At 44.0% G+C, this 20,211-nt stretch overlaps 2 protein-coding genes across 3 annotated transcripts; both read left to right on the forward strand.

Annotated features, from left to right (window-relative positions):
• Positions 1 to 1,053: 1,053 nt before the first annotated feature.
• On the forward strand, positions 1,054 to 5,095 carry ppme1 (protein phosphatase methylesterase 1). Its single transcript, XM_088399470.1, has 14 exons — positions 1,054 to 1,322; positions 1,820 to 1,913; positions 2,094 to 2,186; positions 2,293 to 2,350; positions 2,637 to 2,688; positions 2,892 to 3,046; positions 3,132 to 3,222; positions 3,321 to 3,386; positions 3,468 to 3,594; positions 3,725 to 3,854; positions 3,932 to 3,976; positions 4,045 to 4,109; positions 4,185 to 4,252; positions 4,393 to 5,095. The coding sequence occupies exons 1-14, from the start codon at positions 1,237 to 1,239 to the stop codon at positions 4,394 to 4,396; spliced, it is 1,134 nt and encodes a 377-aa protein (XP_088255596.1). The 5' UTR covers positions 1,054 to 1,236; the 3' UTR covers positions 4,397 to 5,095.
• A 1,721-nt stretch (positions 5,096 to 6,816) lies between these two features.
• Positions 6,817 to 20,158, forward strand: nectin3b (nectin cell adhesion molecule 3b). 2 transcript variants are annotated; one of them, XM_088399234.1, is made up of 8 exons: positions 6,817 to 7,044; positions 10,775 to 11,122; positions 11,196 to 11,495; positions 11,737 to 11,854; positions 12,587 to 12,738; positions 18,494 to 18,638; positions 19,324 to 19,426; positions 19,500 to 20,158. In XM_088399234.1, the coding sequence occupies exons 1-8, from the start codon at positions 6,966 to 6,968 to the stop codon at positions 19,668 to 19,670; spliced, it is 1,416 nt and encodes a 471-aa protein (XP_088255360.1). In that variant the 5' UTR covers positions 6,817 to 6,965; the 3' UTR covers positions 19,671 to 20,158. The 2 variants fall into 2 exon arrangements, with proteins under 2 accessions (XP_088255360.1, XP_088255359.1); XM_088399233.1 differs by lacking the exons at positions 18,494 to 18,638; positions 19,324 to 19,426; positions 19,500 to 20,158 and adding an exon at positions 13,973 to 16,549 and having other exon boundaries at positions 6,821 to 7,044.
• Positions 20,159 to 20,211: the final 53 nt, after the last annotated feature.

Genomic DNA, 20,211 nt, shown 5'->3' on the forward strand with positions numbered 1-20,211 from the left:
AGAATGAGAACTTTACCCCAGTTAAGTTATCTAACTTGAACCTCTTCACTTCCCAGGCAATCTAAAATGTCCTTAGACAGAGCCGTAAACACCTCGTGGCTGTTCTAGCTTCAGCCAGATCGAGGTGACCTCGTATACGGTTCATGCCAATTGAAACCCGGCAAGTCCGCTCGCTTCTTCCGTCATGCTCTGTTGCTCTTTGAATACCGCGAAGTGTGCATCAGTGCAATGAGGACAGCTTATCACCGTCACGCTATAAATAAAGGTCCATGGCTAGAAATAAAGTCAGATGCTGCCTAATGTAAATGTTCGTGGCTTCATTATTCGCTGACCTGTCACCTCATTTATCAAATCAAAGAAATGCTTGCAGTTATTGTCTTGCTCACAAAGCAACTTGACACCATGTATTTACTAGTATTACAATAAAGTCCACACCTATTTTTCTGCAGACCTGATGAGAACAAGTCATGCGATATACAGTACAACATAATACACTTTTATCTCTATAGCACTTTCACAATGACTGAAAGCGCTTTACAAAAAATAAAATAACAATACAGGAAATATATAAAACATTAGCCACCCCTCCATATGCCTTGTTGTTCGAAGCATGGTCATATTTAAGCCCTTTGAAAGCTCCAAAGACATTGTAACTCTATCATGTATAAAACAATAAATGGCTGGGAGTTGACCCACTGTAACTCTGGCAGCTGCTACCCAACTACCAACCGATATAATAATAATAATAATAATAATAACAACAATAAAATATGCAACATAATATATTTAGCCATATTTATGATGTCAGGGTTAACTTCAGCACTGGGTGAATTTTCTTTCTGAAATGTTCAATAACCTGATGTGCTTAGGGAAAGAAGTAAAAAAAATGTTTTGATCAGCATCAAAATACGTTTAGGAACACAAAATGATTCAAATTTGGTGTTGTTTTTTAATGATTAAGCGGAACATGTATTTTGGGGAAAAACTTTTGGCTTGTAGTTGACATTAATGGACGCTAGAGGGCAACATAGTAAAAACAGAAGAAGCAGACGGAGGTGAAAAGGACTGAAGAAGAGAGTTAGCCTTTAGCTGTTAGCCTGTGGTCCAAATGTAGCAGCAATTAGCGGGTATCGGTTGTGTCATGTTTGCGTCGGTGCAATTGTGGAAGAAAACTCCGATGCAGTGAGAGTCACATTCAAGCTTTCTTGACAGCGACCTAGATCCGCTTTCCGCAACATGGAGAAACAGTTGCATTTAAACCTGTTAGCTTCCAGACCTCCTATGCCGGGTGGCTTTCAGTCCAGCTCCAAAATGAAAATGGGGTAAGTCCATTAAAATAAAATCCGTCACTTTTAAATATGACATTTAAAATGGAATCGTTATGTGTGCAAATTCCAAGGTTGTGCTGATCAGGACTTGCCGCTGTCAGTCATCGTGATTGAGTAGCTTGGATTACTAAAAGAAGCAGCTCGAATATCAATTAAATGTTCTTTTTGGTATATCCGAATTTTTGGTATTGTTTGTACACAACCACCACTTCTGTTCTTAACTGCTAGCTGGATTTCTGCACGAGTTGGTCATCAAATTTCTACCGCTCTACGTTTAGGTCACGACAATAGAAAAATCACGTTTTATTGTTAAGCAGTAATACACAAACAGACACAACATGTATAAATCAAAGTGCAGAGTGGGGAAAAAGTTCCTGAACCTTTGGATTTAATAACAACCTTCTTTAGTAGCAAGAACTTTAATCAAACGTTTCCTATAATTGCATTTGAAGCATTTCTCAGACCGTGCTTTGATTGTCTTTTTAATCCAGGCCTGGACGAAGGAGAGATTTCACCCCGCTGTCCTGGAGTCAATATTTTGAAACCATGGAGGATGTTGAAGTAGAAAATGAAGATGGCAAAGATATATCTTTTACTGCTTCTGTGTGGCTGCCGAAATTTATTGAAAGTGATGATCCTTCAATGTATTCCAACTAGACCACACTAAGATTAACATTTCAGTTCACATAATATGATGTTGATTTACTGTGACAATTAGTCCATTTAGGTTATATCTTGTGCAGCATTTCTTTGACTACATGGAACGTTTTCAGAGTTTACTGCAGCGGCGCTCATGGCCCTGTGCTGCTCCTGCTTCACGGAGGAGGACACTCTGCTCTCTCCTGGGCTGTCTTCACTGTGAGCCTTCTAACTATTATTGTGTCGTGACATTATCATATGACTGTTGAGTTCCTATCTGTTTTAAGTGTGCTTAAAACCACTGCTCCCTTTTTTTTCCCCCCAGGCTGTCATCTACAGCAGGATTAACTGCAGGGTGGTTGCTATGGACCTCCGAGCTCACGGTAAGTGGTATAAGTGACTCAACTCACATTTGGCACATAAAATTACAAACTATTCCAAAACAGAGGCTTTAAGCACTTTATTGTCGCACTCAGTTGAAGGTTTGTGTTAAAAGCAGAGCCTGACAAATTTTACTGAGGAACTGAGGCCTCAAGTACATTATATGGGTAATATGTCTTATACTGCCTCCATGTGGCCAAAGCCACAACAAGCAAGACAATGTTGCTTTTTTTCTCTCACAGAAACACACCATACGTTAGTTATGTTAGTCTCTGTCATCTGCTGCAGGTGACTCTAAAGTGAAGAATTCAGAAGATCTCTCTGCTGACACCATGGCCAAGTAAGTGGCTGATTATTGACGGGAGACACCCACATATTCAGTGTCTATAAAAAGTCTGCACACCCATCCATCCATACATACATAAGTATGAATGTCTATAAAAAGTCTAAAGCTGAATTTAGTAACGCTTAATGCCGTGTCCTTGATGGTGATTTTCCATTATACAAAATATTAACAGATTCTCTTTGCTCTTTCTTCCGAAGGGATATCGGCAAAGTGGTCGAGGCTCTTTATGGAGAAACCCCCCCGCCAATCATGATTATTGGACACAGCATGGGCGGAGCCATAGCGGTTCACACCGCCGCTGCCAATCATATACCATCGCTGCTCGGCCTCTGTGTCATTGACGTTGTCGAGGGTAGGTTTTTTTTTTTGTTGTTGTTTTTTTTTTTTTAAATCTTGCGGAATTTTAAACAGGCATTCTGTTTTGTAACTTTCCTCAGGCACAGCAATGGATGCTCTGAACAGCATGCAGAATTTCCTCAGAAGCAGGCCCAAAATGTTTAAATCGCTGGAAAACGCCATCGAGTGGAGGTAAGTCAGCCTTAATCAACCTCGGAGCTCAAAGATAACCACCATCTTTTGTTTTCTTGCGTACACCTGCTTAAAACGTGACTTCATTTCCACAACAGCGTGAAGAGCGGCCAGATTCGAAACATCGAGTCGGCGCGGGTATCGATGGGAGGCCAAGTGAAAAAGTTTGTACTAACCTTGTATGAAATCCAAATGAACATGCGTGACAAGTCTCCTGACACATTCTGCCGCTCTGCCGTTGACAGATGTGAGGAGTCCGCCAGGACCCCCGTGGTCTCCAATAGCATCGGTGAAGGTATCATAGAAGAGGAGGAGGAGGAGGAAGGGGGAGAAGAGTCCAACAAGAAAAGAATGAAGGAAGACGACCAAGAGGTTAATTTTGAGTCACACGCTCAATCTTATGAGAGAACACAAAAGCAACATTTTTTTTTTCTTTGAAATCTCACCAGGCCTAATCATGTGTCCCACCAGTATCTATTTTAAAAGCTGTGATTTGTTCCAGACGAAGAAGGAAAGCATCTTCACGTGGCGAGTGGATTTGGCAAAGACGGAAAAGTACTGGGAGGGCTGGTTTCAAGGCCTGTCTTCACTTTTTCTCAGCTGCTCTGTGCCAAAACTGCTCCTGCTCGCAGGTTCGATCCCTTGCCTCGCCGTCGGTTGCCATAGTGACCGTTTTGTTGTCAGGAATTCAAACGTGTCGTTTGCGCAGGGGTGGACAGACTCGACAAAGATCTTACCATCGGACAGATGCAAGGTAAAGAGGTCAAATCGACGTCACGCATCAAGCAAAAGGCAAACTTTTTTTTTTTTCTCTTCTCATAGGGAAGTTTCAGATGCAGGTCCTCCCTCAGTGCGGCCACGCTGTCCACGAGGATGCACCCGAAAAAGTAAATCACGATAACTGCAATTTGCTTCATCATTCCCTCGACTCTTGTAATTGTTGCGCTGTCGTCGCTTTGCAGGTAGCGGACGCCCTGGCGACGTTTATGGTCCGGCACAAATTCACAGACTTTAAAGAAGGATATATGTGGTAAGTGATTCTAAATTTGAATTGAATGTGGTTCTGGGTGGACCTGAGAAATTCTCAGGACCCATTTTGAAACTGAGCAAATAGTCGCACTGGTCTCCAAATAGCTCAACTAATGCTTTATTTGTCTGATCTTTTGACAGTTAAATTGATTACGTTGCCATAGAAGAAATATTGGAAGAATCATCATCATCAAACAGAAAATTACAAAGTATATTTAAAAAAAAAAAAAAAAACACTCATTGTTGTTTTATGTGTTTGTTTTGTAGATACTTTGCCTTTCAGCTCTGCCTTATTTGATTGTAAAACAATAATTTTGTAGTCTTTTATTTGCAACTTGTGTTGTTTTGGGCAGTGGTGTGTTATGTTTATAAAATGTGTGGCAAACTTTGATTTGGAGGGATTGGAAAGATGACACGTTTCTTTTTTTTTTATTTTAATGTGTACATTTTAGCAATACGACACGTAGCAACATCAGCATAGCTGTCACTGTTCCAAAAACCTCATCTGTTGCCCCACATACATTGATTTCTCCCTTCCAAACAAAACTTGACCCCGTTCCAAATTACACTTGGTTTGTAATTACCTGACAAGACGAGAGCAATTCACATAGCCCTACGTGACTATTAGTCATTATCTTTTACATGTATTTAATATTATTTGTGCAAATTCAAATACTTTGCGATTTAGAGTGCAGCTGTATAAAAGAAACATGTTTGATTTCTCTATTTTGAATTATTGCCAAGTGAGTTGTAAGCAAATTTGATAATATCACACAGCACAATGGAAGCAGATGCACACAGTTTTGTTTTGTTCGTGTTTCGTGAAATAAAATGAGGATTTAAATTGTTTGTGTGTGTTTACATGGGTGGAAATATACTTCATTCAGTCCTGGGAATTCATTTGCATGCCACGTTTTTGTAATTAAGGGCCATACAAATGAGTTTGACTTAACTGAGATCATGACGTGACTTAAACGGTGCTGTTACGTCAGTGACAGAATGAGCAATTACATACTTCAGCCAGCAGAGGTCCTCGTTGGTATACATTTGAATGTGATGCGCCGTCAATGTACACTACCGTGCTTACATACTTCATACTGTAATGTGACGTCATGTCCAGAGTCTCGTGTGCACAATAGTCTTGATTGCCCAAACAATTTTTTTTTTTCTACCCCCAGTTTAGATGGACACATATAGGTTGTGAGGCTAATTTAGGAGTGTAAACAGGGAGGGAGGTGGACTAATTTAAGCCATCTTTACTCTGCCACAAGCCTCAAACCCCCTCAAAACTTCCTTGGCCTCTGTGAAAGACCACTTGAGGGCCTGAAAAACATTCCAGAGAGAGCGAAGTACCTGGTGACAGGGGCACCGAGACAAAGGTTGTTGTCATGATCACAAACTCCTTCGCATCTTTTAGCAGCAAATTGTAGAATGATTTCCCCTTCACTTTCTCTCTTTAGCATACGAGTTGCAGTTTCTAGAAGCTTTGTTTGCAACTTGCCAGAAATGTCTGCAGGGTATTCAACAGTGTTGAAAGTCCAATTACATAACAAGGCGGTGATGAAACGAAAGCTCAAAACAATGGCGTTGGCATGTGAAGGTAAAGGCAACAAAATGGAATGCACTAATTCGGCAATCTAACTAATAATTGTGCCGCTGCGTGATGGTATCCCCGATGGTTCTCCATAGGCTGGCACTGAGACTCAAATTAAAGCACTGACCTGGTTAGCTTTCTGTCAGCAGGAGGGAGCGCTGTACCCCAACCCCCACTCCATCCCACCCACATGCAGACATTAATGAGACTGCAATACTGTATGTGCCAACCAACTTTTGCCACTTTTTAACATGAATTTGAAGGGAAAAAAGAAAAATGCAATGTGACTTTTTCCTTATGGATGATGCAAAACTATAAAGCCATTAAGACTAGGCCTACCTTTGAGATGTATGGAAATGGCTATCAATGATAATTGCATCTGTGCTTATCTTGAACAAGCCTATAATGGGGAAAATGTGTGTGTGTAAATGTGATGTCATAGATAGATAGATAGATAGATAGATAGATAGATAGATAGATAGATAGATAGATAGATAGATAGATAGATAGATAGATAGATAGATAGATAGATAGATAGATAGATAGATAGATAGATAGATAGATAGATAGATAGATAGATAGATAGATAATTTTTTCTTTTTTCTCCTATGGTCTCCTATATAAATTAAAAAGACGTTACACACACATCCTCAAAACAACACAGGTTCGAACTAAAAATAAGTTAAACAATTAAAACTGACACATTTACATTGTGTAAAAAAACAGGCGGATTTGACAGGTTACTGGTATATTTTTAGCTTTTGGCAAAAAATGACGTCATATTTGGTTAGGCTTGGCGTGTTCGGAGACAGAAACGATTAGAGTGACTTGATTAATCAATTGATATTGGGTTTTCAAAGGAGATGACGTAATGTGAATACTCATGGTGCGATCCTCCGAGGGTATTTTTTCTGAAGACGCGCGGTTACATGTCGTTCACTTTATAGGCAGGTGAGTTTACGTTCCCCCCGCGGTATGTGGCGCAAATGGTACGGTCCGCATGCACTCTGAGTTGTTGCTGAGGAGCTTCCACTGTGCACTCAGTGCATACCATCAAATTGGCACGCTGCTGTCGCGTACTGTTGCAAGTAATTGTCGCCTTGATTTAAAATAGAAAACAATGCAATCTTTTTCTCACCAAACTTACCTTGGACGCCATTGCAAGATCGCGTTGTTTCCCCTTTTGTTCCATATTACAGGTGAGTGGGATCTTATTCGTTTTGTTGTCTTTTCCCAACACGTAAAAAGATAAGTTTTTGATGAGTCCAGCTATCTCCCGCACGCTTTCGATTTGCGAGTTCTTAACGCTGGCGTTCCTCGTGGTCCGGAAATGAAGATTTTTTTATTTTTAAAAAATGCTGTACTGTTGAGATTTTAGCAGGTGCATCGGAAAGAAATAGCTCAGCGAAAACTTGGCTACAAGTTGACTTGCTTCGCCGCTTCGGGGTGTTTCTAGTTAGTAGCATCACGTCTGATCGTGCTCCGACCTGGGGCTTCCTTAGTAACCGCCGGGGAACCGATGCAATGAAATTGTACATACCTCCACCCTGCTGATTCTACGGCAGCCATATTAAAGTCTGGACATTCTATGTCAAAGTTGCATGTTTCTACGGGCAGTTCAGTGCATCCCCCTCCATTCAAAAGTATTGGGACATCGCAGCCAATTTCTTTTTGATTTTGCCATTGGAAGATAAATAGGAAACGAGATAAAGATTATCCGCTTTTATTTGCAGGTTCTTGCATCTGAGTGTGGTGCACAACTTTGTACAGTGATCCCCAAATATTGCACATGATGTAGAAATCATGGGAAATTATCCAGTTTAACTTAATTGGTCAAAGTTATTTAGTCAATAATCAGTTCATCTCAATGCCAGAGATGAAAGTGCTGGCGCAAATTCAAGTAAACTACTTTTGTTGTACGCAAGCTTAATGCTAATACTGTAAAATGCCACAGAAGGGCTAATGAAAAGCATCTGTGTGGTGATGTATATCCTTTGTTTGTAATAACCGATCAAGCATGATCCAGTGACATCATCATACTTGTAAAGTATGTTTTGGAATTTTTTTTTTTTTTGCTTTGTGAGGACATTGTTCATTGATGTTCTTTGGGGATTTGTTTGCAATAACTGATCAAGTGACATCACCATACTTGTGCAGTATGTTTTTTTTTTACTGCTTGATGACTGGCATGATTGGTAAATGAATGCAACAAAGTATGCTTTATTGTTTGGAACAAACTTTTTACTGAGCAGCAAGTTATGTTTTTTTTTTTCTAACAAATTCTTTTGACTGTCTTAATGCCTGGGGCATACTTTTTCCAAAACAGCATGAAGATTAGCAATTGTGGTGATTAAAGTAGCGGCGTAGTCATCGCCAAACACAAACCCCGCCCTGCCCTCGTGTTGACAACTGAGCCAAATGTTATTTCAACATTATTACTGTAGCGTCCCCCTCTCTGACCCCTTTGATTGATTTCTCGTTGATGGACATTTGTACGGTTGTGAAAGCCAAGCGGCTCGTACAAGAACTTGATTTGTTAGTTGAATAAGTCTAGACTGCAAATGATGATTCAGCTGTCCCGCTCTGCACAAGCGCCATCGCTGCCTCCACCCTAACGCCATCTATTTTATGCTCTGATTCCCACTTGAAGCAAGACTCCCCCGGCCTCTGCCAAGACATACATATTTATACACTTGCTGCCACTTACACATGCTTGATGGACTAACTTGAAGTATCTGCCAATTGCCTTTTCTTTGGAGAACATTCGGCTTAAGAATGATATGAATCATATCATCCCACCCAAAGTGTCTCTGACATCAAACCACATAAAAAAAGGGGGGGGGGGGTGCAGTTCAAGTCTCTAGTATGGCTCCAGGAAATCCTTGCAAAATCGCTCAAAAGCTTTTCCACTAGCATGCTTTATGTTAGTTATTTGTCAGTGATGCATGTGAAGGTATTATTGTCTAAAGTGAGAACAAGCGTCAGACACTCCCTGAGGAGCAGTGTGTCCTTGATGCCAGGATTTTTTTTTTTCTCTTTAAACAGTGTGAATGTGTCCCCTCATTGTATTACATTTGCACACCATTGAGACCCCCCCACCCCCTCGAAAAGCACACCAAGTACTGTTATGACAAGCTCCAGGCTGCATATATGATCAAATACACTTTGCCGGTATTCTCGTCACTTTTTCTTCTCGGTCGGAGAAAAACGAGGGCACGCTTATGTAAGGTTGTCATGTCACCGATAAAAAATTTAACGCAGTCGCTATACCTCTGTGATTACATATTCAGTGGAGAAATGCTGCTTTTATTTTCGTGCAGTTTTTGATGCTTGGGGCAGCAGTTATTGATAAATGTTAAAAATCAAAACAAATAGTCGTAACAAATACAACACCTGTGACGTAAAGTTGAGTAGCTGCCGCCTCGGCTTTGAAAATTGATACATTTAATGATGCGCTACTTTGGCTCGGGCCCTTCGAATGGAACCTTGAGTCTCTCGGGGCTAATTCACAAGACTCATTTTTTCAGCGGCGAACGACTATAAGAAGACTCCCGTTTTTCTTCGGAGGTCTCCGCCTGACACAATTATTCTTTTCCACGACGCGTTCCAATCGGTAATATCTGCCTCCAAGGTTTTTTGGAGTAAAGAAAAAAATCTCATCTGTTTGCACATGTCCAATTTGATTACCGCCAGAGGTTTTTCAAAGTGAATGACTGCCTGCAAGCACGTGGAGTGATGTACTTAGTATCGACTCTCGGTGAGTGTGTGAAATTGCCAATGCCTTGTTTGAGGCAACTAATTAGCCTCTTCCAAGTGAACCAACATTGCCGCGACCCTGTCACTCTTCATTCGGGAACGGCCTAGCTCTCCTTGGAGGGATGTACGGATACATTTTAGAGGGCAATCTTCTGCCCGTGCAATCAGTTTGTGGGCCTTCAGCTCTGGTGTAGAAGGAAATCAATCAGTGGCTATAAAAATAATTGCTTGATAGCTATTTCACGTTGTCAGTCCTGCACCAATATTTGAGGCGGCGCTCTTTGGAGTTTGGCCGCAGATGGAGCTGATTTTGGCAAAACAACAATGCAATACTGTTTGGGACTCGGTTGCCGAGCAGCACAGCGGGTTTTGATTAGTCGTGATCTTTTCCACGCTAGCAGTTTGTAGCAATTAGTGATGTAGTCCAAGGTTTAGGGACATATATTTAATTTCTTTTTCTTTATAAAGCCGTGACGTCTTTCATGTGTTTTCGCTTAGCCGCAATCTTGACGACAGCATCCCTCTCAGTCGTCTTTCCTCACACTTTTTTTTTTTCTTTCCTCTCGCTCTCTGAGCGGTGATGTCATCTTCGTACCCTCCGTCGCCGCCTTCACTGGGATCTTGTCGTCTCCCCTTTTTTTTTTTTTTTTTTTGCCGTTCCCTTAAAGAGATGAGCTTTCAGCTTTGGAGCGGCGGCACAATTGCGACAGAAAGGCGGCGGGTTTGTCGGAAAAGAGGACATGCGGAGAGACGGACTGCTTTCATGCGCTCTGTCTGGGTGGAGGGAAGCTGCAGATGAAACAGATTCCTCAAATGAACGCTCCCGCTGTCATCTGTGTTTTATTTGTCGAATTGCTTGACGCCTGCTGTGATGCTATCATACTTTGAATCCCGTCTTATCGCCGCAAATGTCACATTGCTCAACGCTTGGAGAGCTATGAAACATTAGACGCAACACCATAAATATTCCTCAGTGTAGTTTTGAATAAAGTCTTAGTATGACCTATATTGTTTCTTAGGCCGGGGGCGTTGAACACTGGAGTTTTTATTATATAAACAGTAGTTAATAGTCGTTTCAGTTTTGAAAGAATGTTAAATGTTCCCCGTCACAGCCCGATTTGATTTCCGTGTGAGTTTTGAGTAATGTTTTCTCTATCTGGGTCATTTCTTTAGGGATGTTGGCCAGTCAGGTGGTGGTGCCACCCAGTGTGAGCGCCGTGCTAGGCAAAAACCTGACGTTAGAGTGCCGAGTGGACGTGGCCACCAACCTCACTCTCACTCAGAGCTCTTGGGAGCGGCGTTTGCCTTCAGGCTCTGTCACGGTGGCCGTCTACAACCCGAGCTACGGCATCTCCATCTCCCGGGAGTTCATCCATCGCTTGTATTTCCGCTCACCTTCATCCCACGATGCTACGATTGTTCTGGAGAATGTGGGCTTTGCCGATATGGGTTTGTACACCTGCAAGGTGGCCACATTCCCGCTCGGGAACACTCAAGCCTCCACGACTGTCAGTGTGCTGGGTAAGCATATCAAAAAATGTTTCATCCACTTCAATGCGATGTCTTCTCATTGCTATCTTCTTGGAATGGTTAGTGGAGCCGAAGGTGTACGTGTCGGCCGGCTCGACGGCGCTGATCGACGGCAGCAACGAGACGGCGGTGGCCACTTGCATTGCCGAGCGAGCCCGCCCCCCCGCCGAGGTCTCCTGGGAGTCCAACCTTTTCGGCCAGTCGGAAGTGCAGCTTTTCGACGACGTCAACGGGACCACCACCACGCAAGTGCGCTACCTATGGCAGCCCACCCGTCACATCCAGGGCCACACGCTCACGTGTGTTGTCCGCCACCCAGCTTTGCTCAACGACTTCAGGGTGCCCTACCAGCTTAATGTGCAGTGTAGGTGCATCCATAAGGGCTCATATTTTCTAATATTAACAATGAGTGGCAGTGAAGGGTAGCAGAGTGCACATTTGAAATCATAAAGAATGTGAATCAAGAGAACCAGTCTAGCAATGTCTTTCTACGTGAACCAATAATTGCTATAATTGTGTTTTTGTTGTATTTGTTTACCCTCAACAACCGCTCTTATTGTCGTGATGTCGCCATCAGTTCATCAGCTTTGTTTCTTTTGCTGCAGTTGCTCCGGATATTTCCGTGGTGGGATACGACGGAGACTGGTATGTGGGTCGGGACAATGTTCAAATGACGTGCGAGGCCAACGCAAACCCACCGGCTCGTCACTTCAGATGGATCAGGTGTGTGTATATGTAAGCCACTTGCACTAATGAGAGCCAATTTTTTTTCCCCTTGGGTGGTGGTCTGAAAAACAAACTATAAATAAATAAATAAATAACATAATTCTCCAGAAAACGCTGAAAAGGATTCATTGCACGTTTCACACGAGGGGTGGGCGGAAATGTTTTTCAAAATTACCGGAAATAATCGGAAAATGGCATCTGAGTGTCCAAACATATTTCAATGGGGGGTCAGTGCCCCTGTGGGCCCCCCTCTAGCTCTGCTCATGTGTAAGATTAGTTTTAAATTCATGTTCATTGTTTGCCGTCCGGTTGAATCCCAATTTGATGAGCTGAGATTGTGCAAGTGTTGTGTTGTGGTCAATCTTTGCATATTTCTTTTTGCGAAATAGATGTCTCATCATGGAATGCATTTTGTTTTGTCCACTGAAAAGTCATGGCAAGTTCATGTGGAGTCACAGCGATCACTCTGTCCTAGGCGCCACACATGCAACAGTCAGCATCTTCTAGTCATTGTTTACTTGGAGCTTTAGTGCTGACAGCTTTACAAATAAATCCAACAAACGTCTTGCTGCTCTCTACAGTTTGCAGATCAACACTGATGTTTGCTTAACTTGTCATTTACCCATAAAATAGTTTGAGTCAAATAGTCAGTTTCACATGAGCACTTTGAAACATTCCTGTTTTTTATTTATTTTTTAAATTTATTTTTATTATTATTTTTTGGTCCAGGTTGGACGGTGAGATGCCAGAGGGCGTCGAAATCCTCAACAGCACGCTGCTTTTCCTCCGTCCTCTCCAGAGGAATGACTCGGGCGTGTACAGGTGTGAGGTCGCCAATGACATCAACCTCCGCAGTCGGGACGTTCGCATTCTCATCCAAGGTGAGCATTGTGGAGTGCATGCTAGCTGAAATGTGACTCCGCCTCCCACGTGTCGAGTGATCGCCTGCATGGATGGCCACTTGACCCATAATTGCATTTATACACCCCCAGATGTTCATGTGGCACCTCTTTGGTCCACAAGTAACTCATCCATTGCTTTTTTTCCCCCCTCATTTTGTCTTGAGCATGGCCTTGAAACGTGTGGTGTGTGTTTTGTGTCACGCAGCAAGAGCCAAAAAAAATGTCAGCCTGACTGGGATGATGTCTCCCTTTCATGAAACATTAACTGGTTCTTTTCAACTCTTATATATTATTTAGCGTGCATATTCTATTTTCTTATGAGAGGGGCTGCGCATGTTGTTCACTGTTGCTTTTATTGTGCGTCATGCATACCTTCCGCAAATGTGTTCCATTCATTGGCGTGAAGATGACAGAGCTTCCTGGTTTGCGGTTTCAACCAATCAGACGGGCATGCTTTTCTCTGATCTTGTCTGGCACCACTTTGGCTTGACTCTTTTCATGACTTCACTTCCTCCATCTCACTCTCGCTCTATTTTTTTAAATTATTTATTTATTTAGGTTTTGTGGTCCATCAGATCATTTTACGCTTGTTCTATCAACGCTGCAAGAAGTTAAGGCAGTGTCGTCATGTTCTCAGTCTTGTAAATTTGCCCAACAACTAATTGCTTAGCAGGAAATTTTCGAAAATGGAGACCTTGAAAGTTGATTTATGTAACGATCAGAGCTGCAAAGGAGAGGTCAGTCATTGAAATCAGTTTGTAGTTTTATGTTGAAATGCAAACTCGAGGCTGGAAACAAATCATCGTGACGTCGTCTGTTATGAATGATGATGTGATACTCTTTAAAAGTTGTCTCAAAAGTAGAAGCAAACATCCCCAGCCATGACTAATAGAAAGTAAAATACAATTTGTCAAGCTCTGCAAACCACCCACTAATTTGAAATGTGTCCAAAAGTTGTGAACAAAGTTCTTCCAGATTGTTGAACCTCGAGTCTTAGTAACGCAACACAACAACACAGCTTATGCGTGGCGAGGGGGGGGGGGCAGGGTTTTTAACTATATCTAAAAGCAAGATTACACACATTGTCCATCGGCATTGACACCTTGAGAATGTAGTTTAGTATGTCAAGCAATCCCTTCTGTAGAATGTAGTTGCACTGACATTGTGCTTGTCTGTGTGTTCATCCCCCCTCCCCCCCTCTACTCCCCATTAGATCCTCCCACCATGCCTTCCATCATTACCGCTCCTGTCCTCTCTGGTTCCTCCTCCTCCTCCACCTTAGTGGACGATAAGCTCCACGTTCATCTCAGCTCCCCTACTCTCGAAGCGCTACCTGAGAGTAACCTGGGCACCGTAGTGGGTGGGGCAGTGGGCGGGGCCTTGTTCCTCCTGCTGCTGCTGTGTCTGGCCGGCGTATGCTACCTGCGGAAACAACAGACTTTGCACGGGGACTACTACGCTAAACAGTGCCCGGGTCCCGACGATCTCCAGAAAGCCCCCGGCAAGCAGCACGAGCTCCACGTCACCAAGGTCGTCGGCGGTGGCGGCAGCGGCGGCTCGCACCGCCGTCAGGACCACGACAGAGAGGAGTGGGGCGGCCGCGAGCTCAAGCGCCACTGCAGCTACGACGGAGATGAATACCCGTCTAACGGCTACACGCGGGCCATGAGGGAGGGTGGTCACCACAGCAACCAGCAGAATCCCCAGCAGGGACAAACGGCGTATTGTAGTCCACAGCAGCAGCCCAGGAGGCCCCGATACACGCAGTCTCCCAAACCTACGAGGAACGGCTCCCCCTACGTGCCAAACAACGGCTACTACGCTAGCGCCCCGGAGGGCGATTACGTCTCTCACAAAGACGGCTCGGTCATCTCTCGCAGGGAGTGGTACGTTTGACCCCCCCCCCTCCCCACCTCCACCACCACCACCGGTCCTCACGTCCTGATCACCACTTTACTAAACGAGGACCACTTGACTTGAAATACCTTTGCACCCTGGAAGACACTTGAGATCGGCTCACAATGTGAATGAGCCTGTTTGTGGCTGCGTTATCCTGTACGTGCGCCCACCAGGCGGCCATTTTATGTCTGGTCACGAATGGAAGTCAGAAATAATTGCACTGCCTTTTGCCACAGTCTCGACATTTCTTTAAAAAAAAACATTATCTGTGAACAATTCAAGCCTCCCCCCTCCCACCCGCCAAAATTTGTTTGAGGCCTTGCTGACTTGAGTTCATGTTGTCGCGACGGACCTCTTCTGTTGTGCATAGAAAAGTTGAGAAAGGAAACCGGGTCATGAAGTCCACATTTGTAAATGTGATGAAAGAATCCGCCATGGTCCTCGACGTTAACCTCTTGAGTTGGGCCCTCTTTTAGTTTACAATGCCTCGAGATGACAAAAGCTGTGTTGGACAGTTTGCACTCTGGCACAGGTCCAAGTTATCAATGGGGGCGGGGGGGCAGCAACATGGCCGCCATCACAAACCCGAGTAGAGTAGTGGCACTGCCGCTACTAACGGGGCCCGCTAATTTGTAGCAGTTTTGTTATTTTCCGATGTCAGGATATCATATCAGGAGCTCTGTAAAGTATTTTGGTACGTGCACTTAGCAGACGCGATGGAGATCGGACAATCTCCCTCTTGCACACTCGTGTTTAGAAACGGTAGCTTTTTTGTCACCTTTTTCGATATTTGCCCGGAGGCCAAATATTTGCTTGTGTGATGCGTAGAGCAGACTAGATGACAATGAAATCGTAGCATATATTAGCTTATTGCGACAGGGGGGGGTCCTCTAGCTTGAAATGGAAAGAAACGTTAAGTTGTAGCAGTCCAATGGCCGTTAGTTCGATCGATGTTCTTATTAGTCCGGGATGTGACTCTTGTGCTGTGATTAGGCAGCCGTCGTCGTAGTGACACGTTGGCCAGTGCCAATGGTGTCGTTTCTAACGTGAGATGCTAGACACATACTTGTGTTGGAAATGACCTTAGTGGCCATATTTCGTCACGTTTACCTCCAGTGTTTGTACAGTGCCATCTTTTGAGGTCACTGCTGCCAAGCTAGTACTTGTCGATGTTTTTTTTTTATTATTATAATCGCTCTGGACACAAGTTGGTGTAAGGAAGATAGGAACTTGCTCCTCAGGCAACATTTGTCTCTCGTGGGCTTGATAGAATCTCACGTGTATCTCCAGACCGCAGCCATATTGTGACGTTTTCATGGTTGGGTGACAAAGTAAGCATTGTGACCACCTCGGTGTCCAGGCAAACATCCGTGCTGGTAACAGGAAGCATGGCTGCCTAATCCCCACTTTTTTTTTGTTTTGTTTTGCTTCTATGCACTAAGGCGGAAACGTCACTAATCGATTTTTGCAGCCCTCGTACCTGGAGTCATCAAGTTTGCTTGAGTGAAGCGGCGAGACGCCTTGATCGTTCAACTAGTGCCTTAGAAGATGTTTGGTTCCATATTTGTAGTTTTCCTGTCGACGTTTGGTGCCATTACTGTTGTACTCTTCTCAGTGCCATAGATTCGCCGTATACATGACAGAGTATTGCCAAGCCACCATAAAACTTTAGTTGTGATGGTAGTACCACAGTAAAGAAACACTGTGAGGAGTTTATGTTGGATCAGCACCTTTTTTTTTTCCTTTTCCCCTCTTTGTACATAAATATATCTTCAGTATTCAACAGGAATGTAAGTTAATGGAAAGAAATATATATTTATGTCAGTGCAGCATTGATTTGTTGTTCTTTTTTCAGATACTTTGTCTCAATAAAGCACCTTAGCACACGTGAGTTCTTTTGGCTCGTCTTGGGCTCTTTGTGCTTCAATAAATGACATCATCTCTAGCTCCCGAATGCTGCATAAGACCACCCCCCCACTCTTTACTCCGCTCCATCGGCCCTCCCCGCCTCCCCTCCCGCTCCTTCAGATCCAGTATGCACATCTGGGACGCTGCCGATGATGTAATGCTTCCTCGCTTCATCTTCATTACAGCGTAGTCTCGGAATTATCTGGGATTACACTTATTGTCGTTAACTGGAATATGGCCATTTGTTCTCCGATTCTCGTCATTTGAATTTCCACTGTCGGATTTTCCTTTTGCATTCAGCACAAAAAGGCCCCCCCGTGCACCTTTTCTTGCTCCTCTAGTGAGTTGACTCCCCCCCTTCCCCTTCCCCCCACCCCCGTGGTGTCTCTCCCCTACTGTCTAGCAGCTGGTAAAATTAAACGCCGGGTGTTTGTCTGGCCCAGAGTCCCACTCTCCAGCCCATTGACTGTCCCCATGGCAACAAGCTCATCTGGGGCTGCTTCTCTTTCTGCTACCTGGCCACGAAATCTAGAGGGGAGGGGGGGATGCCGGGGGTTCACGGCGCCGTGACAAGCGGAGACCGGGAATGTCCTCTTACCCCCCTGCTGCATGATGACGTGCATGGGATTGACCTTGACATTTTTGAACAGTGGTGTCCATCAGCTTTAATGACCTTGCCACGCAAAGGTCACTCTCTTTCCTCTTGACCTTGAAACCTTTGTGGCTTACTAGAGAAAAAAAAAAAAGTACATCCCAAGTTAGTCATCTTATTTGCATATTCAAAATAGAGGGAATAAAGAAACTACATTTGATTCCGATAAATGAATGACCTTTTGACCTGGACAGCAGCTGCTGCTGCTCTTCCACTGCCACACACGCAGCGAAGGTCACTCAGTCATCGTGCATTACAGCGGGAAGGTTGACGAGCTGCATTTTTAAAGGCGATCCGATCAAGCGGCGCGGCTCGTGTCGGAGTTCAGCCGCCGTCAGGGCGAGGCGGCAATGGCGGCGGGTGGAGGACGAGATGAAGGGCGCGTGGGGATGAGCAAGTGCCAAAGTCTACACTTGTCGTGATGGAAGTGGTATTTAAGATTCATTGCGACACATTATTGATCCCTCCCCCCCTCCGCTACCTCCACGGCTAAATCAACTGTAATTGACCCTTGCACGTGTACTTTTCCTCCTGTCACCTTTCGTCCTCCCGTCGGCCTTGCGGGCTGCCTGTCATGCTCCCAGTTGTACACAGACCTGCTGGGGCCGCTCAGCCGGCTTGTGTCATGAATGCATCTTAATCGGCGTTAAGCCTTAATCCTTTTTTTGTTGGGGGGGGGGAGCATATGGTCTAACAAAGCTAATTCAGCAGACATTACAACAGTATTTAAGATCAACGCACACAATGGAGGGAGGGTGTGATGAAGGTGAGCAAAATGTCGTTGAAGAAACACTTGGGAAGGGTCACTAATGCAAAAAAAGAGTTATAGTCTAATGATCTCATCTTCACTCCAGTGGTGACGGATTTGAACTAATTGAATTGCGATATTTTAAAAGACTTCCATCTCAGAGGGTGTTTTCCCATTTGCGGTTGATTGTAAATGACATCACAGTTGCTTAAGAAAAAAAAAAACTGGTTGAATTTGCTGCTTAATTCATATCCCACAAATGCAATATTAATCACAATGCCATGTTTAAATGTTGAATGTTTAATAGCTTTGCAGCTACTGAATTTGCTGTATAGAAATGAGGTTTGATGTAAAGAATACTGAGTTAGGTTTCCAAAATATGAAAGAAATGCAACCATAAATAAATATGAAATAATATACTGTCAGCAGGACATAGAAAGATTTTCCGTTTGGAGTTTCTCATTTTCAGTCTGTTATAGTGTCATCTTGTCCTCATGTGAAGGCTGCTCTTGTCTTTCTCCTCGCAGAAGAGTCTCAAGCCATAAGGTCAAACTCCCTCGCCGTGGCCGGGGCGGTGATCGGCGCCGTCCTCGCTCTCTTCCTCATCGCCGTCTTCATCATCGTCCTAGTCACGGCCCGCAAGGCCCCACCGGCTGCCTTTTCGGACAAAGTGTAAGTCAAAGAAATCTGACTCAACTCAAAAAAAAATAAATGACAGATGAAAAATGATTCCCCTTGAGCCTTGGCTGAAGTCTGTCAGCGTGTTCTCTTTCACCGCTGGGATGCAAAACACAAAAGTGTGTGAACAGTTAGCCCTTTGTTTTATTTGGTGCTTTTGTCCTCAGTACTTAACCCTGGTTTAAGTGCTTGAAGACCTACTTTAGTGATTTAAGCTTCTGTTTAATATTGAAGTTCTCACCACTACTCTAACTTGTAAACTGCAGACCTCCTTTATCCTTATACATCCACTTCTATACAAAAATCGTGGAAAGTGACAGTTAAATAAATGAATAGCACTCAGTTTTGTCACTGGAGTAATCATGGGCAGCAAACTAAATATAAAGCAGTGGAAGGTGTGCATCGGCACTATGACACGGCAGAACTGTGCATGATCCTGCAGCGCTGTAACGAAGTTAGCATCTTAAGCGTGACTGTGGCTGGATGTCCCGGCGGGACCGCCTCGCCACTCTCCATCACGCTCAAGACTGTGTAGCACAGCATTGACTGGCATTTTGGAAGAGAAAAGCAGTCCATGTTGCAAAGTCAATTTTGATAAAAGGGTCGTAAATATAGCACTAAAATGTCATAGAATAGTAAAACTCTTTTTGTAATTGACTTTTTTGTCTTTATTTCAAAGGATTGACCTTCCTCCGACACACAAGCCTCCTCCTCCGTACTCCGAGCGAGCACCCGCTGTTCCTTTGGGTGTCCACGCATCCCAGGTGGCCTGGCTGTGTCAGGTAAAGCCCCACCCCCTCCTCACCATGACGATGATGCCCCTTGCCCACACGTCTACTACATCTCTGGTGGCAGAGCCGCAGGGCCGAACGAAGGTATGAGGCCACGGAGAGGCGACAACCCCCCGCGGCGGGGGAGGGAGCACCGGGGAGACGAAGCCCCACGCAACCGCCCCGCCTGGAGTGGGTTTGTCATCAGAGCGGGACGGAGCGGGTGTACATCAACCACCGTGAACATTACGTGTGATGTGATGCAGTCGTTCACTTCAAATTTGAATGCCGTCAAGCTCTGAGCATCTGTCTGCCGAACCATCAATCCAGATTTGGAAACAACTGGAAGGCCAGACTGTTCTCGTAAGCGGAAGTCTTTTTTTTTGCAAAAATATGTTTTTATTTGCCCCCACTTTTTGAAGAATCTCCAAGTGGAGGTAGATAGAATATATTGCAAAGAAAATTTTGGACCTGACTTTTGCTTTCCTTCTTAAAGCACACATATGTATAGTTGATTTTAGAGAGTTTTGCTGTATTTTTACGTCCTTTATAACTGCTAAGAATTAGAAGTGACGTCTGTATACTGGATACATTTACATGTACAGTTGTGCCTTGAGATATGTGTTTAAATCGGTTCTGTGACTATGCTGGTAACCCAAAACACATCAATCAAATCATATTTTTCCATGGAGGTGAATGTATAGGGTATCAATCACCTCACGACATAAATAGAATTTAAAAGCGTTTCTGTATAAGCTGCTCTTTCGGGTGTGCCCGACTTTGCCACACGAGGGCAG

The sequence above is a fragment of the Syngnathus floridae genome, chromosome 15 (assembly GCF_059516105.1).
Source record: "Syngnathus floridae isolate MCC-2025c chromosome 15, RoL_Sflo_1.0, whole genome shotgun sequence".
In the NCBI taxonomy this organism is placed as follows: Eukaryota; Metazoa; Chordata; class Actinopteri; order Syngnathiformes; family Syngnathidae; genus Syngnathus; species Syngnathus floridae.

Bases quoted from the DNA above. Each gene is read 5' to 3' on its own strand.
- ppme1 (XM_088399470.1), top strand. From the start codon at position 1,237: ATGGAGAAACAGTTGCATTTAAACCTGTTAGCTTCCAGACCTCCTATG. The intron at 3,223-3,320 runs GTAAGTCAGCCT...TTTCCACAACAG, and splicing joins GAAAACGCCATCGAGTGGAG to CGTGAAGAGCGGCCAGATTC. The intron at 3,595-3,724 runs GTTAATTTTGAG...GATTTGTTCCAG, and splicing joins TGAAGGAAGACGACCAAGAG to ACGAAGAAGGAAAGCATCTT.
- nectin3b (XM_088399233.1), top strand. From the start codon at position 6,966: ATGCAATCTTTTTCTCACCAAACTTACCTTGGACGCCATTGCAAGATC. The intron at 11,123-11,195 runs GTAAGCATATCA...TGGAATGGTTAG, and splicing joins CACGACTGTCAGTGTGCTGG to TGGAGCCGAAGGTGTACGTG. The intron at 11,855-12,586 runs GTGTGTGTATAT...TTTTTGGTCCAG, and splicing joins CGTCACTTCAGATGGATCAG to GTTGGACGGTGAGATGCCAG.